The following is a 25,432-nucleotide window of genomic DNA, read 5'->3' as shown; positions in this document are numbered from 1 at the left end:
GTGAAAGAGCAGAAATCACACCTGATTTCTTGATCTTAAGCTACAGCAGTGATTACGTGGAAAATGGCAGTTTATCTTCAAAAAAGGTGGAAAATTTTAATATCTCTGTCAGGATACTTCCCTGATGTTTTTACACAAACTATTTTTGGTCAATCCCGATAATTATTCTCTTGGTTAGAACATCACGTGCTTTCAGAGTTTTGTGAAGAGCATCCAGGTAATTAAAAGTCTTTAACAAATATTCCAGGATGGTAGGTACCTTGTTACTCTCACTATGATCATTACACCATCGTTATGTCTGTGGTGATGACTGTTAGTTAAGTCCACAAAGCTCTTCACTGCATGTGAACTGGACTCTTTAATAGACAGGAGTTAGGTCACCATGGAGGGCAATGACCTGGGATAGCTTACGGAGACAATAGCCTGATTGCTCTGAAATCCTTGTTGATGTTCATAATAGTTCTTGTAGGCTTTTCTTTTTCCTGTCTGTTTATATCACATGTATCGATTCCATTGTCTTTCCATTAGAATATTTCAGGGCACGACTGCCTTCCCTGCCCTCTGTAAGTTCTGCCTGTGGAACCTCTATGAAGGTAACTTGGAGTCTACCTCCCTCACTGAACTCTAAGTTCTAGTAAAAAGCAACTTTGAATTTATAAACAGAATGATAGGGGTCGTTATCGGCATTGCATTCTGTCAGGGTACCTCTTTTTAAAATCAATTTTCATTCTATAAGTGTCATCTAGAATACAGTTGTGGTTCTTGCAAAATAGTTTTTTTTTCCCCCCTCAGATGTACCCCAGCCCAACAGAATATTGCTTGATTTGGTTGAGACATTTGTAGAAAGAGCTGTTAGAATTATCATCAGATTGAGAAACATATCTCAGAAGTGAGTTAGACCTCCACATTTTTATTTTCTGTGAATTCTATGCAAAAAGACATTGCCTCAGAATATTGAGTTTTCACCTGAGAACAACCTCAGCTTCTTAACCCGTGAAGCATATAATTCAATAGGGCCATTGATTAAATGCTTGGCCTGAGAGAATTTTGAGTTAGACTCTTTACACAAAACATAATTGTGTTTTATTCACGGCAGTTCTAACATATCATTTCCCCACTTGGGTTTTAGAAACAGAAATTCATTTTCTCGATATATTCTGAAACATACGTTTTAGAATTAGCAGAAGAAGCATATGGAGTTCTCCCTCCCACCTCATCATTTTGTAGAGAGGAGGATGGTTCCTTAATGTACAGAGGAGTGCGGACCCCAACTCTGCTCATTCCTAGTGCTCTTTGCCTTGTTTGAGGCAGTTTGTTTCCCCTTCCTCTTCCTCTTATCCCCCAGGCCCCAAGAACCCTAAAGGCCCTTCCTGCCACTGAAGATGTAAAAATAATCCCTTCTCCCTAGGAATTTTTTTTTTTTTAAGGGGGACTAGATAAATTCTGTGTGTTCATTGTAAGAGTCCACAGAGGAAATTTCCTTCTTTAATTTATAAGAAGAGGAGAAAGAGCAAGGCGAAGAATCAATCAGGAGAGGGCTGTAAAACAAATAATTTATTTCTGAGAACTAAACCTCACTATTGAAGTTGCTTCAATTTGAGAGAAATCAACTAGTAAGTGGCCCTGTGCAGATTTGTAAGGGAGTAACTACCAAAAAAAAAAAAAAGAAAAAAGAAAAGCATTCTTTCACTTTCTATTGGGGAGAATTACATCACTGGATACTTTCCTCCAAGAGGGTGATGTTCCTTATGTCTTTTATAATTTTTAGGATCTGTTCCAGATCCTGGAGTGGGTAATACTATTCACAGCTGACAAGAATGGATGGGACATACGTCACCTGTAAACAAAGTCACATCTTCGGGCACAGCTTTCTTGCACCAAATCTTTGGCTGTCCCACTCTCACCTCCTTTCAAAGCACAGGTTTTACCTTATTTCATGGCACCATAACATTTAGGAACTATCATACTTTTTAGGTGTGAAAATAATTTCAAAAGGACAATAAAAATATTACCCAGTAGAAATTTCTTCCTCTCTGCTCCACTAGAAATTATTTAAAGATTCTGTGACACTATTTTTCTTGAGGCATTATTTCACTTGTGCCTTTAGCTGTTTTCCTCCCACCCAAAGACAATGCTTGCCCAAATTCTAGGACAGAGCTATTACTTCAAAAGACTTCATCACGGTTGTCTCTCAATTTTGTTCTCAAACACGGTAAAGGGTTTGGTGGAATTTTGGAGCATGTGCACGCACGCGCATGTGTGAAGGGGTAGAGTAAGATAGATTGAGGTCTGACCTGCTAAAAAATAATTACATTTTAGAACTATATTGGTTGACTATTTGTCTTTCCAAACATCGGTCTAGGGGGAAGTGCAAATTCTCATTCTTTTAAATTTATGATTCCATGCTTACCTTACTGAGTGAGTGTAATGTTCCTTAGGATCCCACTTCAATCATTCTGATAAAGTTTTAAGTATTTTCTGATTAAGGAAGGTTCAGGGATCCCATAAATATTTTTACTTATTTTTATTACCTTCTTTTTGATACAGCTGAACAGCTTGTTCCTTTTTCGCTTTGAATTGTTTATGCATGTTAAGCAGATGTCTTCATCGAGCTGTCTATGATGATGTCAAAAGTTTCATAACTAATTCACAATGCATCAGAATGGAAAGAGTAATTATAAATTGTTCCTTCCAGGGTGCCCTCATCTCTGTTGAATGTCACAGGCAAGAATAAATTTATAGCCTTTTTCCTCCATGGAAAAATTTCTGAGTATGGTAGATAAATGTTTTTGAAGAGTCAAAACCAGTATAAGAAATATGCCATAGATTTTATTTTAAAGGAAAAAAGTAAAATACATCACACAGAAATGGTGTGTGTGTGTGTGTGTGTGTGTGGCAGGCCAGGGGTGGGATGTTATTTTCAGGTCTTCAGTTGGAAGGCATCTGACCAGCAACAATCATTACTATTGTAATGATCAGAATTACTACTGGGGGGCATTGAACTGTATTCAGTTGATTCCTGGTATGATTAGCTTTGGAGGACAAGAAATCTCTGACAAGGTACATATGAGGCTGAGAAGGTCAGTTAAAGGTAAGATCAGCCTCTTTGTGGAAGGTTGCGACTAAAAGAAAAAAATAATGAAAGGCCATTTTGTTCTTTGTATTCTATGTGTTTTGAGGTCAAGGAAGAGCAAGAGAACCTAGCACTGGACGTGAGACTGGCAGGACAGTCACAAGCCTGCTTTCTAATCTCGCTGGATGGTTAAGGTAACAGAATGCGGAGATCATGGGGGAACAGTGGTGAGGCGGTTTGGGGAATATTCTAGATGGGCTGTCCAGGTCACAAAGACCCCTTTCCCATTTTTTTGGATGGGTCACACATTTCCAGACATGTTTGCACTATGTGATCATCTCCCTCTCAAAGTCCATAGCCATGATTCTTTGAGCTAGGTCTGGCCCCCTGAGTTTAGTTGGACCCATCAGATTCTCTTGTCCTGCTATTCAGAATTGGGACTTAAAGACAAGCATCTAGTCTTTTTATGTACCTGGAACAGAAAAATGTGAGCTCAGGAAAATCTGGGGTAGCTTGTACTGACCATTAGGATTGGAGACCCTGTGATCTATGGTCTATAGAAACAGAGAAGGGTTAAAACGATGCTTAGGGGAAAACAAAACAAAACAGAAAAAAAGATAGAGGGAGGGTGCTCCTTTTCTAGTCCCAGTGTGCAACCCTTATAGTAGCTTTGGTGGCATTTCAGCCCTTGACTTCCAGAAGATACTCTAGATTCTCCTTTTGCTTAAGTTAGAAAATCTTGTTCTCTGTTACTTGCAACCATGATCAGTTCATTGATGACACACCCCAAATATCTGCCCCACTAACCCACCATTATACATTTGTCCTATTGGTTTGGGGTCATATGTTTTGTTAAAGTCCATATACACCTGTTAGGAAGGGTGTTACTGAAACAAGTATCACATAGGACCAGGCCTGGTGTAGATTGTGAAAGACTTTAGGTCATTTACATGACTTCCCAGATATATTTCCATACCTTGGTGACAATGCCTGTTGAGTAGGGGTTTAAGTACAAAGGTTGATGTTTTCAGGAAACCTTTGGATTATCTTCTCTCCTCATTAACTCTTTCCTTTCCTATCAATATTTTTAGGGGCTCTCCCAAATGCCACATGAAAGAGTGGGCTTAACTGAGGATAATCCACAGCTTCTGCTCCAAGAGCCACAGTCACTAATCAGTGAACAATAAGGGCAAACGTTTGGCTCTACAGTCAGGAACTTTCTCTGGTATGGGAGGTTCACAGGATGTGTCTTTTTGTTTTGTTTTGTTTTGTTTTGTTTTTGACAGCATGCTTTTTGGTCTCAGACCTTTTCCCCTCTCCCTGCCTCTACTACCTACCTAGTTTCCTTCCATCAGAGTGAGCTAGACTTTAGCATCCCTTGGGGGAAGGGGAGAAGTTTTAGAGTGGCCTCATTGACCTCAGCACCCTACCTTAGTCAATCTGTGCAGAAGCAACGATGATTTAAGCAACCAGCTACAGGCTTTTCAAAGCCATTGCCATGCACTGTGGAGTCCCGTGAGGTTATTTATGTCTATTGTTCAGTGATAGTATACCTCCTGACCTTTCACTGGAGGAGTCCTGCTGTTGGATTGATAGGAAGGAATGTTTTTGAGGGAGGGAAGTGGTGCCTGAATGGAGGAGATACAGAATCGAAAATGTGAAACTCTATTTTGCATTACAAACAGTTGATAAATAAAACTGAAGGGAGAGTCTGATCAGATCTTCTCTCAGTCAAGGCACATTTGTCCATCTGTACTTGGGGTCTGCTTCCTGGTGAAACACATAACCACACTCCTCCTTCTCTGTCCTGACTCCCACACTGATCACAATCCATATGAACCTATTAAAGGGCTTCTACCAAGCTCTCTTGGAGACTGAACTCCTGCCCCAACCTGTGTCGCATCATTCCTCGCAAGACCTAGACTCCTGATCATTTTTTGAGACCAAGACTAGAAGAAGACTGTAAATTTACAGAGAGAGGTGAAGGTGACTCAAAACTCAGCTGAAAAAAATACATACCCCAGCCCAAGAGATAATACCAGCGCAGGTGCTGCTCCTCGGTGAACACGGCCACCACGATGAGGGTGTGCAGATAGATTCCTTCACAGAGCATCCAGAAATAATTGCATGCCATCATGTACTGGTGAAAGAAATGCAAAATCTTGCAGCTCAGCTGTCAGAAAGAAAGGGAAGAAGTCAGTGGAAGGTATTGGCAAGAGTGTGACTGTGAACAGAGGGTAAATGTTAATACGAACCAAAGGATTTGCATTCAGCCTGTCCCAGGCATCCGTGGGCATGTGCCTCCCTCTGTCCCCACAAATCAGAATGACAGTGCATAGACCATTAGCATTGCATTCGTATTACAGGTAAACAGCCATTTAGGGCAATGGAAGCCATGTCCTCAAAGTGTTCTTCTCCTGTTACATTCTGGTGACTTATATAGACTCAACAGGTTGATTTCCCTGCATTGTTTCTGAGCCTATAGTTTTTGAGCATCCAAGGATTTTTCACATGACTTTTATGGCCCCTTTTCTGTGGCCAATGAGGCGAATAACCCAGAAATTGTTCATGATGCTCCTAAAGTCCATTGATCTGTTGATGATGTCTCGTTAGCAATACAGAGGAGAGAACCAAGTGATAAATTTCTCATGTAGGAGCCAGGACCTATGCTGAACCCATCTGATGTGAGTGATTTTATTTTCATATGGGAGGCTTAGCTTCTAAATTGGGATCCACATGTTTGGTGCACAGAGATTAGGAATAGATCCTTGTTTAGTACTAAGTGTAGAGGAAGGAACCACATCTCTGGGGAATCAGATCAGGTACATATAGTCTGTATAGAAATAATTATTGCTTAAACTGCATAACAGAACATCCTAAATTATTTCATAGTCACCTTTATAATAGGTCTTCTCATTTTGGTACCACAAATATTTTGGACTAGCTGATTTATTGTCATTCTTATGAGGTGCTGTCCTGTGCATTGTTGGGCACTTAGCCTCATTCCTGACCTCTGTCCATTAGACACCAGTAACAGCCCTTACCCATTCGTAATATCAAAAATGTCTCCAGACATTTCCAAATATACTCTGGGGAGCAAAATGTTCCTGGTTGAGGACCGCTACCCTAAGATATTTAACTGCGCTTAACTCTCTGTAGCAACAACGACAACAACAACAGACGTTAGGTTTTAGAGATGATTTTTTGCATTATTATTTTGCCAACTTCTCTGCTTTACGTCATGTTGCTCCCTATTGCATTTTGAATCTGACTGATTTCAGGCTTTCTTTTTTACAAAGTAAGAAAGCCATAACATGACTTTCAGCGCTGCACTAACCTTTTCAGGACTGCACATTTCTATTTAATGCATAGCCGTAATAATTTATTTACTGAGAATCCAATGTGCTCAATCCTTCTGGGACTCATAGAACATAGGAAAATGCCAGCTGGGTTCACAAGAAAGCAAATACTGCATTTTTCAGAGACAGAAGCAACTTCTGATTCTGACCAAAGTGGAAGAGCAGTGCACAGAATTCAAAACATCAGGTGACCCAAAATAATTTATATTTGGCTTAGGAAGGCACTGACTTTTTTTTTTTTTGTTTTTTCCTCTCTCTGAATATCTTCCTGAGTGGAATTATTTTTTTTATTATTTTTTTAAAGATTTTATTTATTTATTTGACAGAGGGAGATCACAGTAGACAGAGAGGCAAGCAGAGAGAGAGAGAGGGAAGCAGGCTCCCTGCCGAGCAGAGGCCCGATGCGGGATTCGATCCCAGGACCCTGAGATCATGACCTGAGCCGAAGGCAGTGGCTTAACCCGCTGAGCCACCCAGGTGCCCCCTGAGTGGAATTATTTGATTTAATTTTATATGATTTTGCATTTGCTAAGCAAATACTTGTTAGGTGCACATGAACTTGAACATATAGCTGAAATAAGAAATGCAGTTGATACTCTGCATTCATTTTGAAGACTACTCTTATTTGAAAGCTCTATGCCTTCCGGGTCGAGAATCCCAGTGTAGAATACTTAGGTGGCTGCCACTCATAGAGGAAGAGAGAGGAAAAAGATAAAGACAATAGACGTGTGCAAAGAGGTGGCTCTTTGTCACCCAGAGAAGTCTGGCTTCATGTTTTATATACAGTCACTTCTCATTATTCACAATAGTTATGTTCTGCAAAGTTACTGCAAAAACTGAATGAGCAAATACTGAGCTATTGTTCCAAAGGGAAATACAGGGTCAGGTTCCTCTAAGCCTCTGGTCTAAATATTTTCATCCACCAATCAATATATAACTTTTATTTGTTTCTGTTTAAAGAGAACTTATTTATTTTATTTTGTTCATTTACTAACATTGAACTCATGGCTAACAACACTATAACTTCTGCCTGAGGGAGACTCATCTAACATACCTTTTTATTTTTTTCTGTTAGATACATCATAACAGTGTTATGGAAGATGTGTTTAGGAAGATGACAGCATTTAGGCATTGCACTTGGGGATCATTTTAAGTAATTAAATCACTAACAAAAAGCAAAGAAATGTGGAATTAAATAGACTGTGAAAAGGACATTTACACTATGTGAGATGAAATAAGAAGACAGAGTGTTGCCTTGTACAGAATGTGTACATCAAGTGACTCAGTGTTTTTGCTACTCTGTGCATGTCTGTAAATGACCATGAAAACCCTGAGAATATGGATTTTGGACTTACAAGTAAATTTTTAGCAAGTAAGCAAATTTTCAAATATGGAATCTTTGAATAAAGAGGATCATTTGTATTTGGGTTCAGGGTAAGATATTTTTTGAGGCTAAATGGCTCAAAAGTTCACAAAAAGTGTGAAAACCAACAGTCTATTAGTTTTTCCTCCCAATATATCATGGGCATAATTTGATATATCTAGATGATCAAGATGATTATTAAAATTTTTATAAAATTCATCACCACTTAGATCAGTGGTTCATAACTAGGGTTGTTCATCAGTATCACCTGGGGAACACTTACGAAATACGTGTAACTAGACCTTAACTCCCTTGTGTATTTTCAAAATATTTTAGGAGTTTCTAATTTAGGTTCCTAGTAAAGAATCACATGCCTGAGATATTCAAGGTCATTCAGGTGCATTCAACAAACATTTATGGAAAACCTATTATGAGACAAGAACTCTAGTATCTCTGTGAATATCAAGATAAATAAGGTATGGTCATATAATCTCTGACTTGATTACAACTCTTCCCTCAAGGATGGAGTAAACCAGGCATTCAACAAAGAGACAGGTCCTCTTGCCTAAGGTTAGTCCTCTCCATCATTCTGGGATGTTTTCTGCTTAGCAGCATCAGGTAATAAGAGATTAATTCTGAGATTAAATTAGCTAAACAGCTCTTTGACTATTATTCCAGGAAGCAGTCATAATACTATAATTTTGTATAGATTAATGATTTCCTAAATTGCAAGAAATAATCTATATTCAAATACAACTAGACCACTCCCAAGTAAAACAACAAATGTTCCAAGTCAAAAATATATGGAATTTGTGAATTATGCTCTATTTTATTTTCTTTATTATTATGGGCAAAAAAGAGGTAATTCTGTGAATGATATGTATCCTAAGAAGTAAAAGCAGTACTATCCACTTTGGCTTCAGATGAATTGTATCACCATTCAGTGTCTTCATTATCTGTTTGTATTTCAATAAAATATAAGATTTTTTGAGCAATAATGTCACTATCAAGAGAAGAGATCCTACAGTTTTCTTGATTTAGTATATTCATTAGACAAATCTATGTTTTCATCACATGGCATGAAGAGCCTTTATAGTAATTTGATTAAAAATGGAATTGTAATTATAGCAAAAAGATTTTCTTTAGTCTAATCAATTAAGTCAACCTCAAAATTTTATGGAATGTTGATGTTCAGTTGTGCATTTTATTCCAATTATATCTCCCAACCACACTTAAGAATAATTCTTCTCATCTGCATAGCATAGAAAATAATGTGTGTCAGTGTTTTTAAGAACAATTCAGTGGGGACACCTAGGTGGCTCAGTTGGTTAAGCATCTGACTCTGGGTTTCAGTTCAGGTCATGATCTCAGGGTCGTGGGATCAAGCCCTGTGTCAGGGTCCATGCTCAGCTCAGAGTCTCCTTGGGATTCTCTCTCTCCCTTCCTCTGCCCTTACCCATGACCATTTTCTCTCTCTCTCTCTCTCTCTCTCTCAAATAAATAAATAAATAAATCTTTAAACAAAAACATTCAATGGGGGAAAGAATGCCTCCATAAGAAAGCTGCCTTGGAATTTTTTGGCTTTTTAGAAAAGACCAACCTAAGAACAGGTGGTCAATATTTTGAGGTGTTCTCTGATTGTGCTGGGGACAAGGGAAGGATTTGGGGATAAGAAGTAGAAAGGAAATCAGCACTGATCTATGGAAGCAATTCAGGTAACAGTAGGTCACAGCCTATATCCTACTTTTAAGCCATTGAAGAATCTACCATGAACCATTCTTGGTACCTTTGCCCTATGGGTATGTTACCAGGTCTGAAAGGGAGCTAGGGAATACCATCTCACTTCTCAGAACTCACTCCACCATCTTCGAAATGTCTGATATGTCACATAATTTCATTTCTTTAGTTTAAGACTATTTCCTTATTAAAATGCCATACCTCTGGAAAGGATTACACATTTAATCCTATCATTCATAGAAACCTTAGAGTGGAAGGACTGAAGACATTAAAGGGAATGGGAATGGAGAACCATAGGAAATGCAGATGTGGAATGTGGCATAACAGATACTTCTTACTCTTGGACTGGATTACAGGCGTTAGGTTGGAAGATTAAAGTCATCAAACAGCAACCATACTCCCAAGAAACCTAGAGTCTTGAAGGCCCAGAGAAGTGCTGCCAAAGGTAAGCTTTCTACACTGGAAATCTTTGGCAAGGGCCAAGCCAGTGCGTATTTCGTTCACATAATATATTATATATGTGACAAAAAAACTCTTCTCTTCTACAAAATACTTGCAATTTCTGCCTTTCATTGGTAAAATGAAGTATCAGGTGAACAGGTCCAGCTTCTTATTAATTCTGTCAAGTCAAAGCTGCCAGGTTTGTTATGTTTTAAAGTAGAAAGTTTAAAGTTTCCTCTAGGTTCAGAGTGATTTCCAGTGATTAAGCATGATTATTTATGTTTCCCTGAAGCTTCAAAAAAGGTTTCTCATCAGTTCATTTTAGCACAGAAGGAAGGGTGCAAAGTTATATTTACTTGAGCCAGGGAAGAAGAATCGATAAGTCAATCTAGATATTTTGCTCGAAGGAAAAGACATTTTTAGAAATGCTGTTTAATAAAGAATTGTGGTCTACATTGGTTAAAATTTTTATTATATTTTACTTAATGGACATTTAGATTACATATTAAGTGAACATGTAATTGCTATTAAATATGTGTCTACTTGATCATCTTTTTGTCTCTGCAGTTTCTCCTATCTGAACCCTCAGAATTTAAACCCAATAACATTTATTTATTTATTTATTTATCTTTTTTTTTTTTTTAAAGATTTTTATTTATTTATTTGACAGAGAGAAATCACAAGTAGATGGAGAGGCAGGCAGAGAGAGAGAGAGGGAAGCAGGCTCCCCGCTGAGCAGAGAGCCCGATGCGGGACTCGATCCCAGGACCCTGAGATCATGATCTGAGCCGAAGGCAGCGGCTTAACCCACTGAGCCACCCAGGCGCCCCATATTTATTTATCTTTTTAATTATCTGTTATTCATGAGAGACTCACAGAGAGAGGCAGAGGCAGAGGGAGAAGCAGGCTGCTTGCTGAGCAGGGAGCCCGACACGGGACTCAGTCCCAGGACGTTGGGATCATGATCCGAGCTAAAGACAGATGCTTAAGCATCTGAGTGATGCAGGCGCCCCAACTCAATAATATTTATACAAAAGGTGAGCAGTAGATGCCAATTAAATCTAAATGAATATGGTTTTGGGTAGTGTTTATAATGTTGTTCACTAAAAATATTTTGATACCTACTTTGATTTTTTCTCAGGTATCAAAATAAGAGCTGCTTAATCAAGATTTGGCAAATAAATTCCAGAGTCCTTTTTTCCTAACAGACCTATGGTTCTTGCAAATGTCTGAAGGGGTCAGGCTATTGACATCAATAAAAAACCTACAGTGCTGGGCAGGATCCCTGTTAGGGGTGTCCCCCTGAGTCTCTGCCATGTTCTTCTAAGTTTTGATATCTTTAGAAGTTAGCATTCCCAACATCAGCAATTCCCTGTCCTTTATACCCTATGGCCCTGTTAAAGCAGTTCCTTTTCTTTGCACAGAGGTCTTCAAGCTGGGCATACAAAGTCTTCTTTCTGAAAACACTTCCAATTTTCATGATTTGCAGTTTATCTTAATACATTCCCTGGCTTGAGATAATGGTAAAAAACATATTTTAAAATATAGTCACCTATAAACCTGGTAGTTTAATTTTGATAATATACCTCCTTTTTACTCTGTCACAGTGGTTCACATTTTTCAATTATTTACACCGCATGCAAATCATCCAGAACTTTTCAAGGCCTTTGAGCTTATTACATGTAAAATCCATAATCATTTTTTTCTCATAAAGGAGAGATGCAAGACTTATTTATCAGCTGAGTTCAATTGCATGTGACAGGAAGACGGATGCTCTCTATTGAAGTACTATTTATGTATGCAGTTGAAACATTTTTCTACAATGGCCATCGTTATATGAGACCTATTTAAAAGTATGTCTTTTGCTGCTTCCCTTATCATTTCAATTAAAAGAAAACAAGGTTTTGTCTGAGTCAAATATGCTCAGTATCTCTTCTACCCACCCCATCATTCCAAATAGCACTTCTTTAGAAAACAGAAAATCAAAAGAAAACTTGCTCTCAAATGATTGAAAAAGGTCCTACGTTATGGGGCCTTTCATCAGTCTGCCCCCTATCTGTGAGAAGGAATTTTGATTTCAGGATCATTTTGAAGTATTATTATTGGAGAAGGGTTTCCATAATTAGCTTTTGGTTTTACATGAAGAAGTTTACAAGTGTTCCCGTTCTCTGTGATATGATGGGAAGTGTGCGTTTATTTCTCATTCATAATAAACACTACTGAACCCAGTTATAAGACCAAAATAAAACAGGAGATACTAGATCAGATGAGATGAGGGATGCTGAGAAGAGTTTTATTTCCCTTACTTAATTATTTGAGGTTGTGAATTGTCTTGAGACATGTCATGAGGGAATGAGGTATCTGAATATTTTGGTAGATAATCAAAGGAAGTGAAATTATTTTACATTTTTAGAGTTAAGGACTTACTTTTTCAATCTTTTCTATTGCTTTTCTTTTCTAAAACAATATCAGTTTTACGAAGTCTCCAAAATAGTATCCATTTTACAAAGTTTCCAAAAAGACTTGGCAAAAAATTAGTGATGTTATTTATCACTGCCATTTTCTCCCTTTGGTAAGTGGTTCCTTATTATTCTGGAAGCTATCTGAAAGCAAGGAACTCAGCACTCCAAGGAGAGATAGTTGCTCAGAAAAACAACCCATCCTCAAACTTTTGTGTGCCTAAGCATTTCTGTAGAGGAAAGTATATTGTACTTGATAGATGATTTAAGGGATGTTTGAGGATAATTTTGGTTATTTGAGAATGTTATTTTTATAGGCAAATGTTAATATCCAACACAGCTACTATACAACTCCACAATACTGCCTCTCTCTTTAGGCCTTCATTTTAAGGATGATAATCTATAAATTTATAAGCAAAACTTTATATTGTTTTTTAAAGTTTTTTATTTTGGGGGGAGAGAGAGAGTGAGAGCATAAGAGGGGGGAGGGTCAGAGGGAGAAGCAGGCTCCCCACTGATCAGGGAGCCCAAAGTGGGGCTCAATCCCAGGACCCTGGGATCATGACCTGAGCCAAAGGCAGAAGCTTAACCAACTGAGCCACCCAGGTGCCCCAAAACTTTATATTCTTTAAATCAATTTCTTTATTAGGTGACTGATCATTTCATGCTGTTAGGAATGTTATGTTTCCCTAACATATCAACCATTGGACTACATTCCAAATGTGCAGAGTTTAGAGGGAGAAATGAGAATGTTTCTCTGGAATGTGATATATTTATATCAAAGGTAGCTTACATCTGGCCTGGTGCCTCATGACCTCAAATTTCAGTTTTCAGTGAAGATTTTCACTTTCTTGTTTTCTTCATAGGTTTTTCCTGCCTATTGTATGTCTGCTTTTCAGACTAGCATTTAACTTGCTCTAGTCATAGGACTGTAAATTTTCGTTTCTTGGGTGTTTTTATTTCTAAATGTTAATTTCTAAATCCCCAAGGTCTCTTTATCTTCCTACGAGGGAGATTTTTTGATTACTTTTTTCAGGGCAACTTCTCTTTAGAGCTTTTTGGGGAGCTGCAGTAGTGCTACCCCAGAGAAGTTTTTCTGTGTCATTCACAGTTATCTGAGGATGTTATGTGAATCAGGAAAAACTGGAAAGTGTTTCTTCCAGTTTCTCTAAGAAAACATGACATACTGGGCCCAGGTGCAATGGAAGAAGTATTTTATACTTTCAGAGTCAATGTGGGGTTTCCTCTGGAAAAACAGTCAGGGCTGTAGGGGCAATGCTGTCTCCTGTGAATGACTGCTTGGATTAGGACTTTATCTATGTTCTAATCACTTCCACACAGACCACCAGGATTGGTTACAGGTGAAAACTGGGATGAAACCATCCAGAAAAACTAGGAAATGGGGAGGAGTGGTGAGTAAAAATGTAGAGAAAAAAATGCTTGTGGGAGAGAGGTAGGTTAATCACAACTAAAAGCCAAAACAAAAAGGATTCCGATCTTCTGGCTGATTTTGTTGGAGTCTGTTAAGTTTCTGGAAATAACATTTTGTTCTTCTGTGAATGTTCCAGAAGATCTGGCCAACAGATATATGTATGTCAACAAGGCACCAGCTGGTTCTGTGTCTCTGGCTTGTTTTGTCTCTTGTACCTACGTGATGTGTAGATCATTCTGTCTTGTATGGGCATAAACTTTTGGGACATGAAGGCTTCATCTCCGTGATCTTCCTTGAATTATTTGGAACTGGAGTGAATGCCACTGTGAATTTTGGGCAAACATTTTGTTTGTCTACCAGGGAGGATGGATTAAATGAGACTGACATTGAGTAAGGTTGGTAATTTCCCCAGCTCTCTTCTATTGAAGTGAGAGGGTTATTTTGATACATGGAGAACTCAAAAGGAATATTGCTTAACTTTTCCTCTCCATCCCTTCATATATCTCACAAGGTTGAAAATGCCCTTTAATCTACTCCTTTAGAAAAAATATTTATTTATTTTAGAAAGGGAAGTGGCAGACTCTGTGTTGAGTGTGAAGCCCTACGTGGGACTTGATCCCACACACTGAGATCATGACTGGAGCCAAAACCAAGAGTTGAATGCTGAACCAACTTGTGCAACCAAAGTGCCCCTAATCTACTCTTTGATATTAAATTCTAAAAGGGATAACTATGGTTTACTTACAGGAATCTGAGTTCCTGAAAGCATTTTAAAATGCAACCCTGCAAATATGTCCAGGTCAAATGTAAATAATGAAAGTATCCATAGTCATTATTTTCCTATCGGGGTGATTTTCTGAAATATTAGGATGCATCAAAATCACTGGCAGAGCCTGTTAAAACACAGGTTCTTGGGCTCTAGCAGAATAGATCATGATTTAGAAGGTCTAACATGGGACCTGAGATTCTACACTTCTAGGGAGCATGTGGGCATCCTGATGCTGTTGGTCCATGGGCCACTCTGAATGGGTTTAGATTATAGAAGGAAATTCTTCAGTACCTGATTCCTGTTTTGGTTACTCACGGGCCCTCCAGTGCTTATAATGCTAATTATCTGTGTTTCAGTAGAAGCACAATGCAGCGGGGCAAGTCCCGACTTAGATGCACATGTACACTAAAAGCTCATGAGGAGGGATCACAGTACTTTTTGTCAAGATGGCAGGGCAGTTGATAAATGAAGGAGCAAAAGGCACTCATATAAACTCAAAAACTGTCTTTAAAGCTAGCTGAATGAAGGAGAAAAATCCCCCAGTCAGAAAGTCAGCATTAAATAACTTTGTAAGAAAGTACTGCAGTCTTTCTCCAGAGGAATTTAAGAATGTAACATTTGCAATTAAATGTGAGTCTGTCAGGCAGTCCTGGGCTGATTTCTGATAAAGCGTCAGAGAAAATGAGCTTGAGTCTATGGAACGGTTGGGATTCGGTGTGTTTAGGGGGAAAGAAGGCACGGGAGATAAAAGTCCCAACTAAGATAAGAATGTTGGAAGATGACCTACAGATTGGCAAAGCAAGCACTCTGGAAGTGTTCAGAAAACAAAGCCACAGGAAACAGAACAGCAGGATGCACCCATGATGGGGAAAAAAAAAAAACACACACACACACACAACTTGTTAAGAATGCAACAGGGGAATACAAATTAACAGCTTGCCACGCTCAAGGGTGTTTCTCTATATGGTATAATGAGGATATTATGTCATTCTTCACTAGAGGTTCTCAAGCCATGACTGACTGAATTTTATTTTCTCAGACCTCGCTGATTTCCGATTTACTAACTTCTGAGTATTCTCTGTATTCTGTTTTTCCACTTAGTCCCTTTTAGATTGAAGGAGTTTTATTTCATCTTATTTATTTATTTATTTATTTATTTATTTTTACAAATGCTCTTAAGTTTCCAAATTTATGCTGTGTAATGCAGAAATGAAACTAGGTGCCCCGGGAGAAAATGACAGTGATTAAGGCCTTACCAACCATGATAACAACTATCATATAAATAACAATAGCTAACATTTGAGAGTTGTTCTGTGCCAGAATGCTCTGAAGATTTTTAGGTGTCTCCGTTCATTTAACCCTTGCAAACGACTCTGTGAGGAAGGTGCGATTATCATCTGCACTTTACACGTTAGAAAAGTGAGGTTAAGGACATTGCTTAAGGGCGCAGAATAATCTGTACATTAGGTTTAAGAGCTAAGGATTTGAGATCCTGTAAGACCAGTAAGATCAATGCTACAGTACTGGGAGCAATCCCTCTACGTACAAACTGACTGGGCTCCTTAGCCTTCTAGCAATGAACCAACAGAATGTACCACCGCTGGAGGGTACAAGATTCTTTCTATCTCAACGATAAGCTTTTTGAGAGTGAAAACAAATCTGTAAGAAATTCATAATAGCTTAGCTGCAAATGTTGACATGAAGCCTCACTACCTAAACCATCTCACAAGGCACCATTTGTCATCACTGATTTCCTATGAAGAGGAACCACCCAGATTGGCCCGATGAGAGAAAATACAGGTTGGTTGATGTTTTATAGCCATTTTTAGCAATATGTTCTTCAAATCCATATAGGAAAGTGGTCTCTGATAAATAACACATTTTAAAGGAAATAAAGAAATCCTCCATACTTCTCTGCACCATATGAACTTGGATAAAATACCACTTACTGGTTTCGATGTCTAAATGAAATAGCATAAATGACCAGAGTAGGATATTTCCTTACCACCATTCTCCTGCATTGTCCCTCAAATCCAACATACTTTTTCATTCCCAGTCTAATTTCTTCCATAGGCTACTAAGGTGAATAATTTCAATATATTTTTACCTGCAGTGATCTCTCTCATCTCAAAAACTGCTGTCCCTATCACCTCTCTCACACTGAGATGCCCTCCCTGGTACCAGCCTCCTCTGGACTGGGTATGAGGAGTCCTGTTTCCAACCTGGGTTTCATCTGTCTCTGGTGTCTCAGTTCTGGGCATCCATTCCAAACTGAGCTTCCTACAACTAGGATGAAGTTCTGACATAGTCTGGTGGCTCAACTGTCCCAAACAAATTAGAATTAGAAGAAATTGTTTTTCACAATTTAGGACTCATTTGACTTTACTTATGTAAGAGGCTACAGAAAATGTGACTGGATGATTTTGACTTTTGAAGTGCAAAGTGCCCAGTTTCCCAGTAAAATCTAATCTCCCTGTATTGTCCCTTTTAGACCTGGAGAAAAAGTGCAGAGAGACATTTCTTTCTAGAAAATGACAAATATGCTGCCAGCTTCCTTTAGATGCAGTAAGAACAATGCTTTTAATTCTGCCTCCTGACTCTCTACATGAAGATCATCAAATAAGCAGATAGAACAAGAAAATGAAATTTTAGATATTATGGAAATGAAATGCTCAGATGACACAAATGACAATGGGCAATTTTCACATCACTCAATAAACTGAGGCTCTATTCAGCCCTTATTTATGCCATGAGTTATTTTGAGTTTAACTTTTTAAAAAAGAATGTCAAGGAATGAAATTCTCACCCTTGGTTTTACAGCAGAGAATCTGCCTAACTTAAAAAAATTTCAAGGAATGAAACTAACTACTTAGATGGGTAAGGGGGCACAAACCCAAGGGGATTCCCTACTGAGGAGTGAGAACATTGTTTTCTTTTGCCCCCCAAAAATAAACTCTTATAGAAGTAGTACAACAGCATTTGGGAGGATGCAGCCTCCTTTCACAAGAAATAACTTTCTTTTTAATATATTCCCTTGGGCACTGGGAAGGAAAATCTTTTTGCCTCTTAACTGCTGATTCAGTGACCTGAGAATTGGGTCAAAATGAAAAAAAAAAAAAAATAATCCACAACTCTGCTTTCAGTTTGCTTAAGAGAAAAAGTATCTTTAAATAATATATATATATATATATATATGTCATATATATATATGACACATACCTGAATCATAGGTAAATGGAATGCTGATAAAAATGCCTTAATTTATGGCTGCAGTTATATATTTTTTGTTAGTTATCATTTCAATTGATATGTGTAATTTGACAATGTCCAATAATTTCCCTTTTTCAAAAATTTCTTGTGGGTTTGGCTTTTGGTTTTTTGTCTTTTGTTGTTGTTGTTATTTTTGGTGGGAGCCTTTTCTTGGGTTTTTCTTTAATATCTCCACTCTTCTTGGCTATGGAGAACCTTAATCTAAGTTTCCTGGAATGTCACTTTTTCAAGAAAAATATATTTTAAATAATTTAGTTAAAGTACATTTTAAATATACAATTTTGCATGTGACTTAGTAATATATTGATGACCTGATTCTCAGTGTTGAGACGTTATTTTGTCTGGCTCTTTAGAGATGGAGAACTTTACCCTTAGGAAAGATGGGGCTTTCCTACTTAAACTTTTCCTACTTCTTCTTTATCCCCTATAAATTTAATTATATTACAACAGGGAAATTTCTCCTTTCTTGATGCCTGGATTTATGGTTTCAACTGCAGTTCACTTTCAGAGTCTGCTGGATGGGAAGCAATACTTAATAAATTGGGCCTCTATGAACCCATTTATAACAGAATATCTATTTTCAAGTGGAGCTATAACACAGATTTTAAGACCTTTGTCTCTCTTGGAAATAAACAGTTCAAGGTTGAGTATCATATAAGACATCCTACTCAAGGGTTCTTTCTTGCCCTTTGTTGAACTTTGTTTGCTTAGACAGATCAGCCCTGTGTTGTTTGCATATGAGAAAAGATTTAGCAAGATCCCACTGGAAAAACAATGACTGTTGCAAATAGAAAACATACTAAACACAAATGACATCGTTTTGGGGGGCCAAGTGCATTATGCTTCACAACTTGCAAACATGAATTGATTTTTGTCATTGTAGCCATTTCTTTTTAGCCAACACTATTTGTATGTATTTGGTAAACGGCAAATTTCCAAATTTTGTCTTATGGAATAAAGACTTTTGGAAATGTGAAAGGGGGCACAGGGTGTTCACACATTATGACTGTTTCCTGTTTCCCACTGTCAGTGGCTTATTATTGGAGGCTTATTTTCATTTTGTCAGCCCTCAGAGGAGACGAGGCTTCTCTTTCAGGCACACAGACCTTTTGCTCCTTTGTTTTCCATTAAAAAAAAAAATTACAAACACTTGGAAATAGGTAAACAAAGGGCTGAACCCCTCATGTATGGTTATGAGACATAGGAAACTGTTTCCACATGAGGTGTGGTCCATTTCTAGGGATTATCATAAATAGCGATGTTCCCCAAATGCTATGAAATTCAGTTTAGCTTAAAGACTAAAATTTGAGTTTGGGGCACCCAATAAACACTTGATTGATTGGATTAAATTCTACCTTTCAAGATTTTACAATTTTGTTTCCTAGGAAGTTTGTTCTTGGATAGCTTAAGTCATAATTCTGTTAGGTTAACAATATATTGATTGGCAGAACCAGGTGTTAGTCATGCCATAAAGATAAGCTTCTTTCCTTTTTTTCAAACTTAGGTCACTGAGAGTCCCTAATGTGTGCAACAGAGCCAACCTCACTCCTCTATAAGAAAGCTTACTCTTAATTTCTCTGTCTCCTCTATGCTCACACTTCTCTTCTCCCAGGAGATCAGCTGCCTTGTAGTTGAACTGGGTCCCTAGACATCTGCTTACAGGCTTTATTATAGGTTTCCAAGTAATAGAGAAGCTGCAAGGCAAAGTCAGGTTGACCTGGTGGTGGCTAGCAGGCAGGTGTGCATGGTGACTGGCCAAGTATACAGGCACGTCTGCCCCTAAAGTATCCTATGAAAGTGAAAACATCCAGTGATAAACTCATGAGCTGTTAAGAGCAATGAGTAAACTAATAGATGAGTTAGGGAAGCCAAGTGCAGAGACCAAGGGCGTTAGTTACAGGGCAAGAGTTAGCAATCACTTGTGAGCAATCACTTGCAATATTGTGCCCTTGGGAATTTTTAAAAGCTTTATGCTTCTTTTGGGACTCCAAGACAAGTTCTTGGAAGTAAGCAGGGCAGTTTTTATTTTTCTTGTTGATGGATAAGGTTAAATGGCTTCTGTAATTCAATAGTGAATCTGAAAGAATCCTGAATTTAGACTATTTAGGGAAGATAGTATGTTTAGTATGGTCTTACAATGGATGAAAAGCCCCTTCACCCTACGAGCCTCTAGAGAGTGGGCTGTGGAATGATACAGGAGATGGGTAGGAGACCCCCACAAAAGTGATGGGAGAAAGCCTTCTTAAGAATTTACAATACTTCATAATGTGACCACTGAGCACTGCATTGATTCTTTAATGACTCAGTGCCATTTCCTGGCCTCCTCCATACAGATAGTAACTTTTTCAGGATTTCCACACTTAATGGGGTATGGGAAACCAAAACTTTGAATCTTTTTTGCTGAGAAATGCTTAGTTAATTGCTTCTACATCTTAATAGGAGTTAGCGTCCCTAATTAAATATATGTATTCAATTATGGACAATTACCACTTTGGAATGGCTCAGCCCATTTCTTTCTTCCTTCCTTCCTTTCTTTCTTTCTTTTTTTTTAACTTTTTAAAAAATTTAAATACAATTAACATATAATGTATTAATGACTTCAGGGGTAGAGGTCAGTGATTCATCAGTCTTATAGAATACCCAGTGCTCATTACATCACGTGCCCTCCTTAATGTTCATCACCCACTTACCCTACCCCCCACCCCCTCCCTTCCAGCAACCTTCAGTTTGTTTCCTATGATTAAGAGTCTCTTATGGTTTGTCTCCTTCTCCGATTTTGTCTTGTTTTATTTTTTCCTCTCTTCCTCTATGATCCTGTTTTGTTTCTTAAATTCCATATATGAGTGAGATCATATGGTAATTGTCTTTATCTGATTGACTTATTTCACTTAGCTTAATACTCTCTAGTTCCAACCACTTTGTTGGAACTTTTTTTTTTTTTTTTGATTGAGGCCATTTCTTTAAGAACAATTCTTCCTAAGGAAATAAATCAAGAGCACAATGTGGTATATAGAAGAGAGGATGGGCTTCTGAGTGAGACATGTCTGGGTTTGAGTCCCATCTCTAAATAACCACAGGACAGAGGACCCGTCCCTTCACTGAATCTCAGTGTACTCAGTTAATAACGGGAATAATATCCATCCTTTGCTGGAGTCTTGGGAAGACTAGATGAAATGAAATTATTTTTATTGAAATCAGTTGACATTAAAAAAGAAAACTCATTGGGGCACCTGGGTGGCACAGTTGGTTAGGCCTCTGCCTTCGGCTCAGGTCATGATCTCAGGGTCCTGGGATCGAGCCCAGCATCAGGCTCTCTGCTCAGCAGGGAGCCTGCTTCCCGCTCTCTCTCTGCCTGCCTCTCTGCCTACTTATGATCTCTCTCTCTTTGTCAAATAAATAAATAAAATCTTTAAAAAAAACATAAAAAAGAAAACTCATGAAGATAAACCCATTGGATCACATTCTGCAGGTAAGCTAAGAAAAGATGCCATGGTTTTAAAATACGGACCATAATATCCTTCTAAATACATTCACACTGCAAAAATGATTAGCAGGGGGCGCCTGGGTGGCTCAGTGGGTTAAGCCGCTGCCTTCGGCTCAGGTCATGATCCCAGAGTCTTGGGATCGAGTCCCGCATCGGGCTCTCTGCTCAGCAGAGAGCCTGCTTCCCTCTCTCTCTCTCTGCCTGCCTCTATGCCTACTTGTGATTTCTCTCTGTCAAATAAATAAATAAAAATCTTAAAAAAAAATGATTAGCAGTGTGGACTTGTTAGAAGCCAAATTAAGCTGCTTTCCCATGCCATGCCACTGTCACGCAGGATGCATGCTCTGGGCAGATTTCACGCATTTTTGTCTTTGGGTTGGCGGAGCTGTCAAACGCCAGTTTTGAAAGATGAGGCTATCTACAGATGCTTGCATAACACAGTTAAGCAGAGAAACAAAAATGAAAATATCCCTTGGTCATTCACTGGGTGCTAGATAGCTCCTGTTTGTGCTTTCAGATGCACTCTTCACCCTGCTCCCACCGCCCTGGGCCCAGAGAAACCCATCTGTACATCTCCACCAGGGCTTCCTTGTCCTCTGGTTTATGACTGAGCTCAGTCAATGGGGATCAACAGCAGAGATTGGGAGAAGACAGTGACTAAGCTCAGGGTATTTAAAACCTTTTCAAGCCATACAGACATAAAATATGACAGTATTTATATGGCTTACCAGGTAGATACATAGCTACTTATAGCTCAGTTGGCTGGCACAAGCCCAGCCCAGTGCCAGGACACGAAGGGGATTCCTATATAGGCTTACCTGTAACTGATTAGTGACACACTGAGGCATTGCCTTAGTACACCTCGTATTACCTATATTCATAAGATGTGCTCAGTAAACTTCCCATAGATGTGAATACATTTTTTATTAGTAGTAAAAAGTCTTGATTTGTTGTACAATTCTTACTTGGTTATGACTGAATTATTCCCAACTCTTTACTACTGCATATAGCAATTAGTTCCAATAACTGGATAGAAATGATACACCATGCTTTTTGCAAAACTCAACTGTAAAAGTCAGTATGATCACACCTGTAGCTCTCTAAGTCAGACAAATAGCATCACATTCACTATTTACAGGGACTAGGTCCTTAAGAATAAATCACGAATGAATCATGCAATGCTTACAGGATCCCTTCTCACAAGCTCTCCATTGGGTACGACTTCAACCAGGTGGATGATGATAATCATGGAATTCAGAATGTAAGTCAGAAACATATTCTTGTGCAGAGTCACCCTTTGACAGCCAAGGCTCCTGGAAGAAAATGTAACAGAAAGCATTATCTAGTGCCAAAATGTTGAAGTACCTGGAAAAAAAGTTTTGGTAATATTTGTAATATTTCCTTTAACAATAGGTGAGAGTTCTGTAGAAATAAGTGAGGCTGGTTCCAGCTTAAAGGCTCATCACCACTTTTCTGCCTGATTTTTAAAAACAGTTTCCAGTCACGGAAGCTCCTAGTTTTCAGCCCTCAGCATGACTTCATACAATAACTGAAAGAGTGAGTGATAAAATCACTTTTAATTATAGCAAATGTCATGAAATTAATTAAGAGAAGAACTCTTACAAGAGAAACCATTAGGGTTGGGAGGGTGCTTCTGATGAAAAGTCGAATATTCATTGATGTAACCAGGCAGAAATCGTGTGGCAAATGGGATAACAGAGCATGAAGTCAGAACCAAGGCTGCCCTTGACAAAGTACTGAATTTGTGTCCTTGACCGATCCCAGACTTTATTAAATCTCCATCATTCTTCTCTTTTGCCATTTCTTCTATCATTTTCTTATTTCTCATATTCCAACTAGAATCAATTCTGTGGTTCTCCCTTTCCACATCCTCCTGATGGTGGAGCTCAGACACAGTCAGAGAATTCTAAATAGGCTCAAATTTGATCTCATTAGAAGGCATATTGTGGTTTCCCTCTGAGGAAACCCATCCAAGTTCTGCCGATTATTGGCATAGCCATTTCCCACCTTTTGGGTACTAAACAATTTGTTGGATTTTTCATTCCTCTCTCCTCCACTTCATAAGCTTGTACATATGTATTTGTGTGAATGAGCACATAAATAAACATTAGTTTGAATATCCTATTTTACTTTTTGATGCAAATAGAGAGAACCCTGTAGGATGGCTATAACAAAATTGGAATGATTATCCTTGATGAACAAAAATCTTGCATTTACCATAATTGATCCTGTCAAAAAATGTTTAACATAATATGAAAATTCAAAACATTCAGTTAATGATGCCAATGATTGATCACAGTAACTATTTCTAAAAAAAAATTTTCATGGAAGGAAATTAGGATTCTAGGAATTTTGAAAAGGGAATTCTGGGGAAAGATGAAATATGAGAATGGTCTGGGTTTATTTACAATGCTTTCCTAAATTTCAAATCAAAAGAAAATGTAATTATCTGTAGTAAAAAGTATATTTAAGTAATGAGATCATCTGTTAGGGCATTTTTTGATTATTGGAGCTACATCTTCCAACTTTCAGGAAGCATAGCCATTAGTAAATAGTAAATACAGAATATTTTAAAATTTTCAACTTGTTGATCAGGGATAGAATGCAGAACTTAATATCCAGGAAGGGTTTAGAGAAGAACTTATACACACACACACATCCATGTACTACTTTATTTGGCAGCAGAAAGCTCTGTTAAACAAACCAAATCTAATTGGTTTTATAATAGTATTATAAAAGTAGGTTGCAAACTTAAGGCTTTAAAAAGAAAAAATTATTTATGCAAAACATCATACCCATTTATCCTGCATAAACTCTTCATTATTGAGACTGATACATTAAACCTGTGACCTGCCATTTTTCATAGAGTCATAATAGCATTTTATAATTCTTCTCACTGGGGGGCAAGTATCTGTGGTCTCATTATTGGATTCAGCCTGGCTTAAATCAACAGCAGTTGACATGATCCAGAACTAAAGAGTATAGATGGATGCATCAAAGAGCGTCGCTATTCTTATGACTGTTTTTCTTTTGACCAGGTAGAGTTCAATAATCTGCCAATGTACGACATCAGTGTAAAGGACTGGTTAATACTCAAAACTCAAAAATCAAAATCAGAAATATACTTCCTTTGCTTCTAGCTTATTACTCCATCGCCCTCTTGTCCCTGCTTTATTATTTTTTGTTCTTAACACCACCTCCTGACATATCATCTATCTGTTTGTTTGCCTCTTATTTTCTCTGTTTCTGTCACCAGAGTGGGGGTGCTAAAGGAATTCATTCTGTCCACCTAGAAGAGGGTCTGATATCCTACAGGGTTTGATACTCATGTTTTTAAATTAAAAATCTTTACATAAGAGCTGTTTGCTTCTTCATGCTGTGACCAGTAAACAGCTTTCTAGTACCTCAAAGAATTACTTAAATGCTAGATTGTCTCATATCTTATACTTTGTATCATACTGAACACTTGCCAAGTTCTTGCTGTAGGTATTAACTAACTAATATTGGACATTATGCTGTTGTTCAACAGTAGCAAAAACCTCTATCTAGTGCAGTATTATGTACATAATGAGAAAATGATCTGGTTTAAAGCTGGATAAACTGTTATGTTCCAAAGGAAGAAGATGACTAGTATAGAATATGAGTTTCTGTGTCTTAAAGTTTCAATATAATTTCTGCTTATTGAGTTTAAAAAATTTTATTACACTTACTTGATGACATTTACACTCAGCTTTTTGAAGCAAGTTAGAGGTACTTTAAGTTTATTAAAATTCATTCAGTAATCCAACACATATTACTGTGTACCCATTTGATAATCCAACACACACTACTGTATGATTCAGACCTTCTGGTAGATACTAGGGATATATGGGTGAACAAAACAGACAGCTTCTGTCTACGGGGACCTTATATGCTACATAATTATTTATTTACTCTTATTAGGATAACTGTTCTGAAGGAGAGGCACAGGATGCTAAAGAGGTTAACTGAACTTAACATAAGGAATTAGATGTTCAATTGTTTT

At 38.0% G+C, this 25,432-nt stretch overlaps 2 protein-coding genes across 2 annotated transcripts in view; one reads left to right on the top strand and one right to left on the bottom strand.

Moving 5' to 3' along the window:
* The window catches only part of VPS50 (VPS50 subunit of EARP/GARPII complex), a gene marked incomplete at its 3' end in the record, with an annotated part of 104,804 nt that extends 102,961 nt beyond the window's left edge, over positions 1–1,843 (top strand). Inside the window, exon 23 of the mRNA XM_082692424.1 lies at positions 1,769–1,843. Coding sequence (XP_082548550.1) covers positions 1,769–1,843 — 75 coding nt within the window. The remainder of the gene's footprint in view (positions 1–1,768) is intronic.
* A 2,289-nt stretch (positions 1,844–4,132) lies between these two features.
* The window catches only part of CALCR (calcitonin receptor), a gene marked incomplete at its 3' end in the record, with an annotated part of 42,622 nt that continues 21,322 nt past the window's right edge, over positions 4,133–25,432 (bottom strand). The window contains exons 6-8 of the mRNA XM_082692423.1: positions 22,574–22,700; positions 5,093–5,246; positions 4,133–4,242 (exon numbers count right to left, since the gene is read on the bottom strand). Coding sequence (XP_082548549.1) covers positions 4,133–4,242; positions 5,093–5,246; positions 22,574–22,700 — 391 coding nt within the window. The remainder of the gene's footprint in view (positions 4,243–5,092; positions 5,247–22,573; positions 22,701–25,432) is intronic.

Source organism: Mustela nivalis (assembly GCF_964662115.1).
Source record: "Mustela nivalis genome assembly, chromosome: 12".
Taxonomy (NCBI): Eukaryota; Metazoa; Chordata; class Mammalia; order Carnivora; family Mustelidae; genus Mustela; species Mustela nivalis.
The sequence above is the reverse complement of the archived record's forward strand: the minus strand, read 5'-3'. Positions and strand labels throughout refer to the sequence as shown.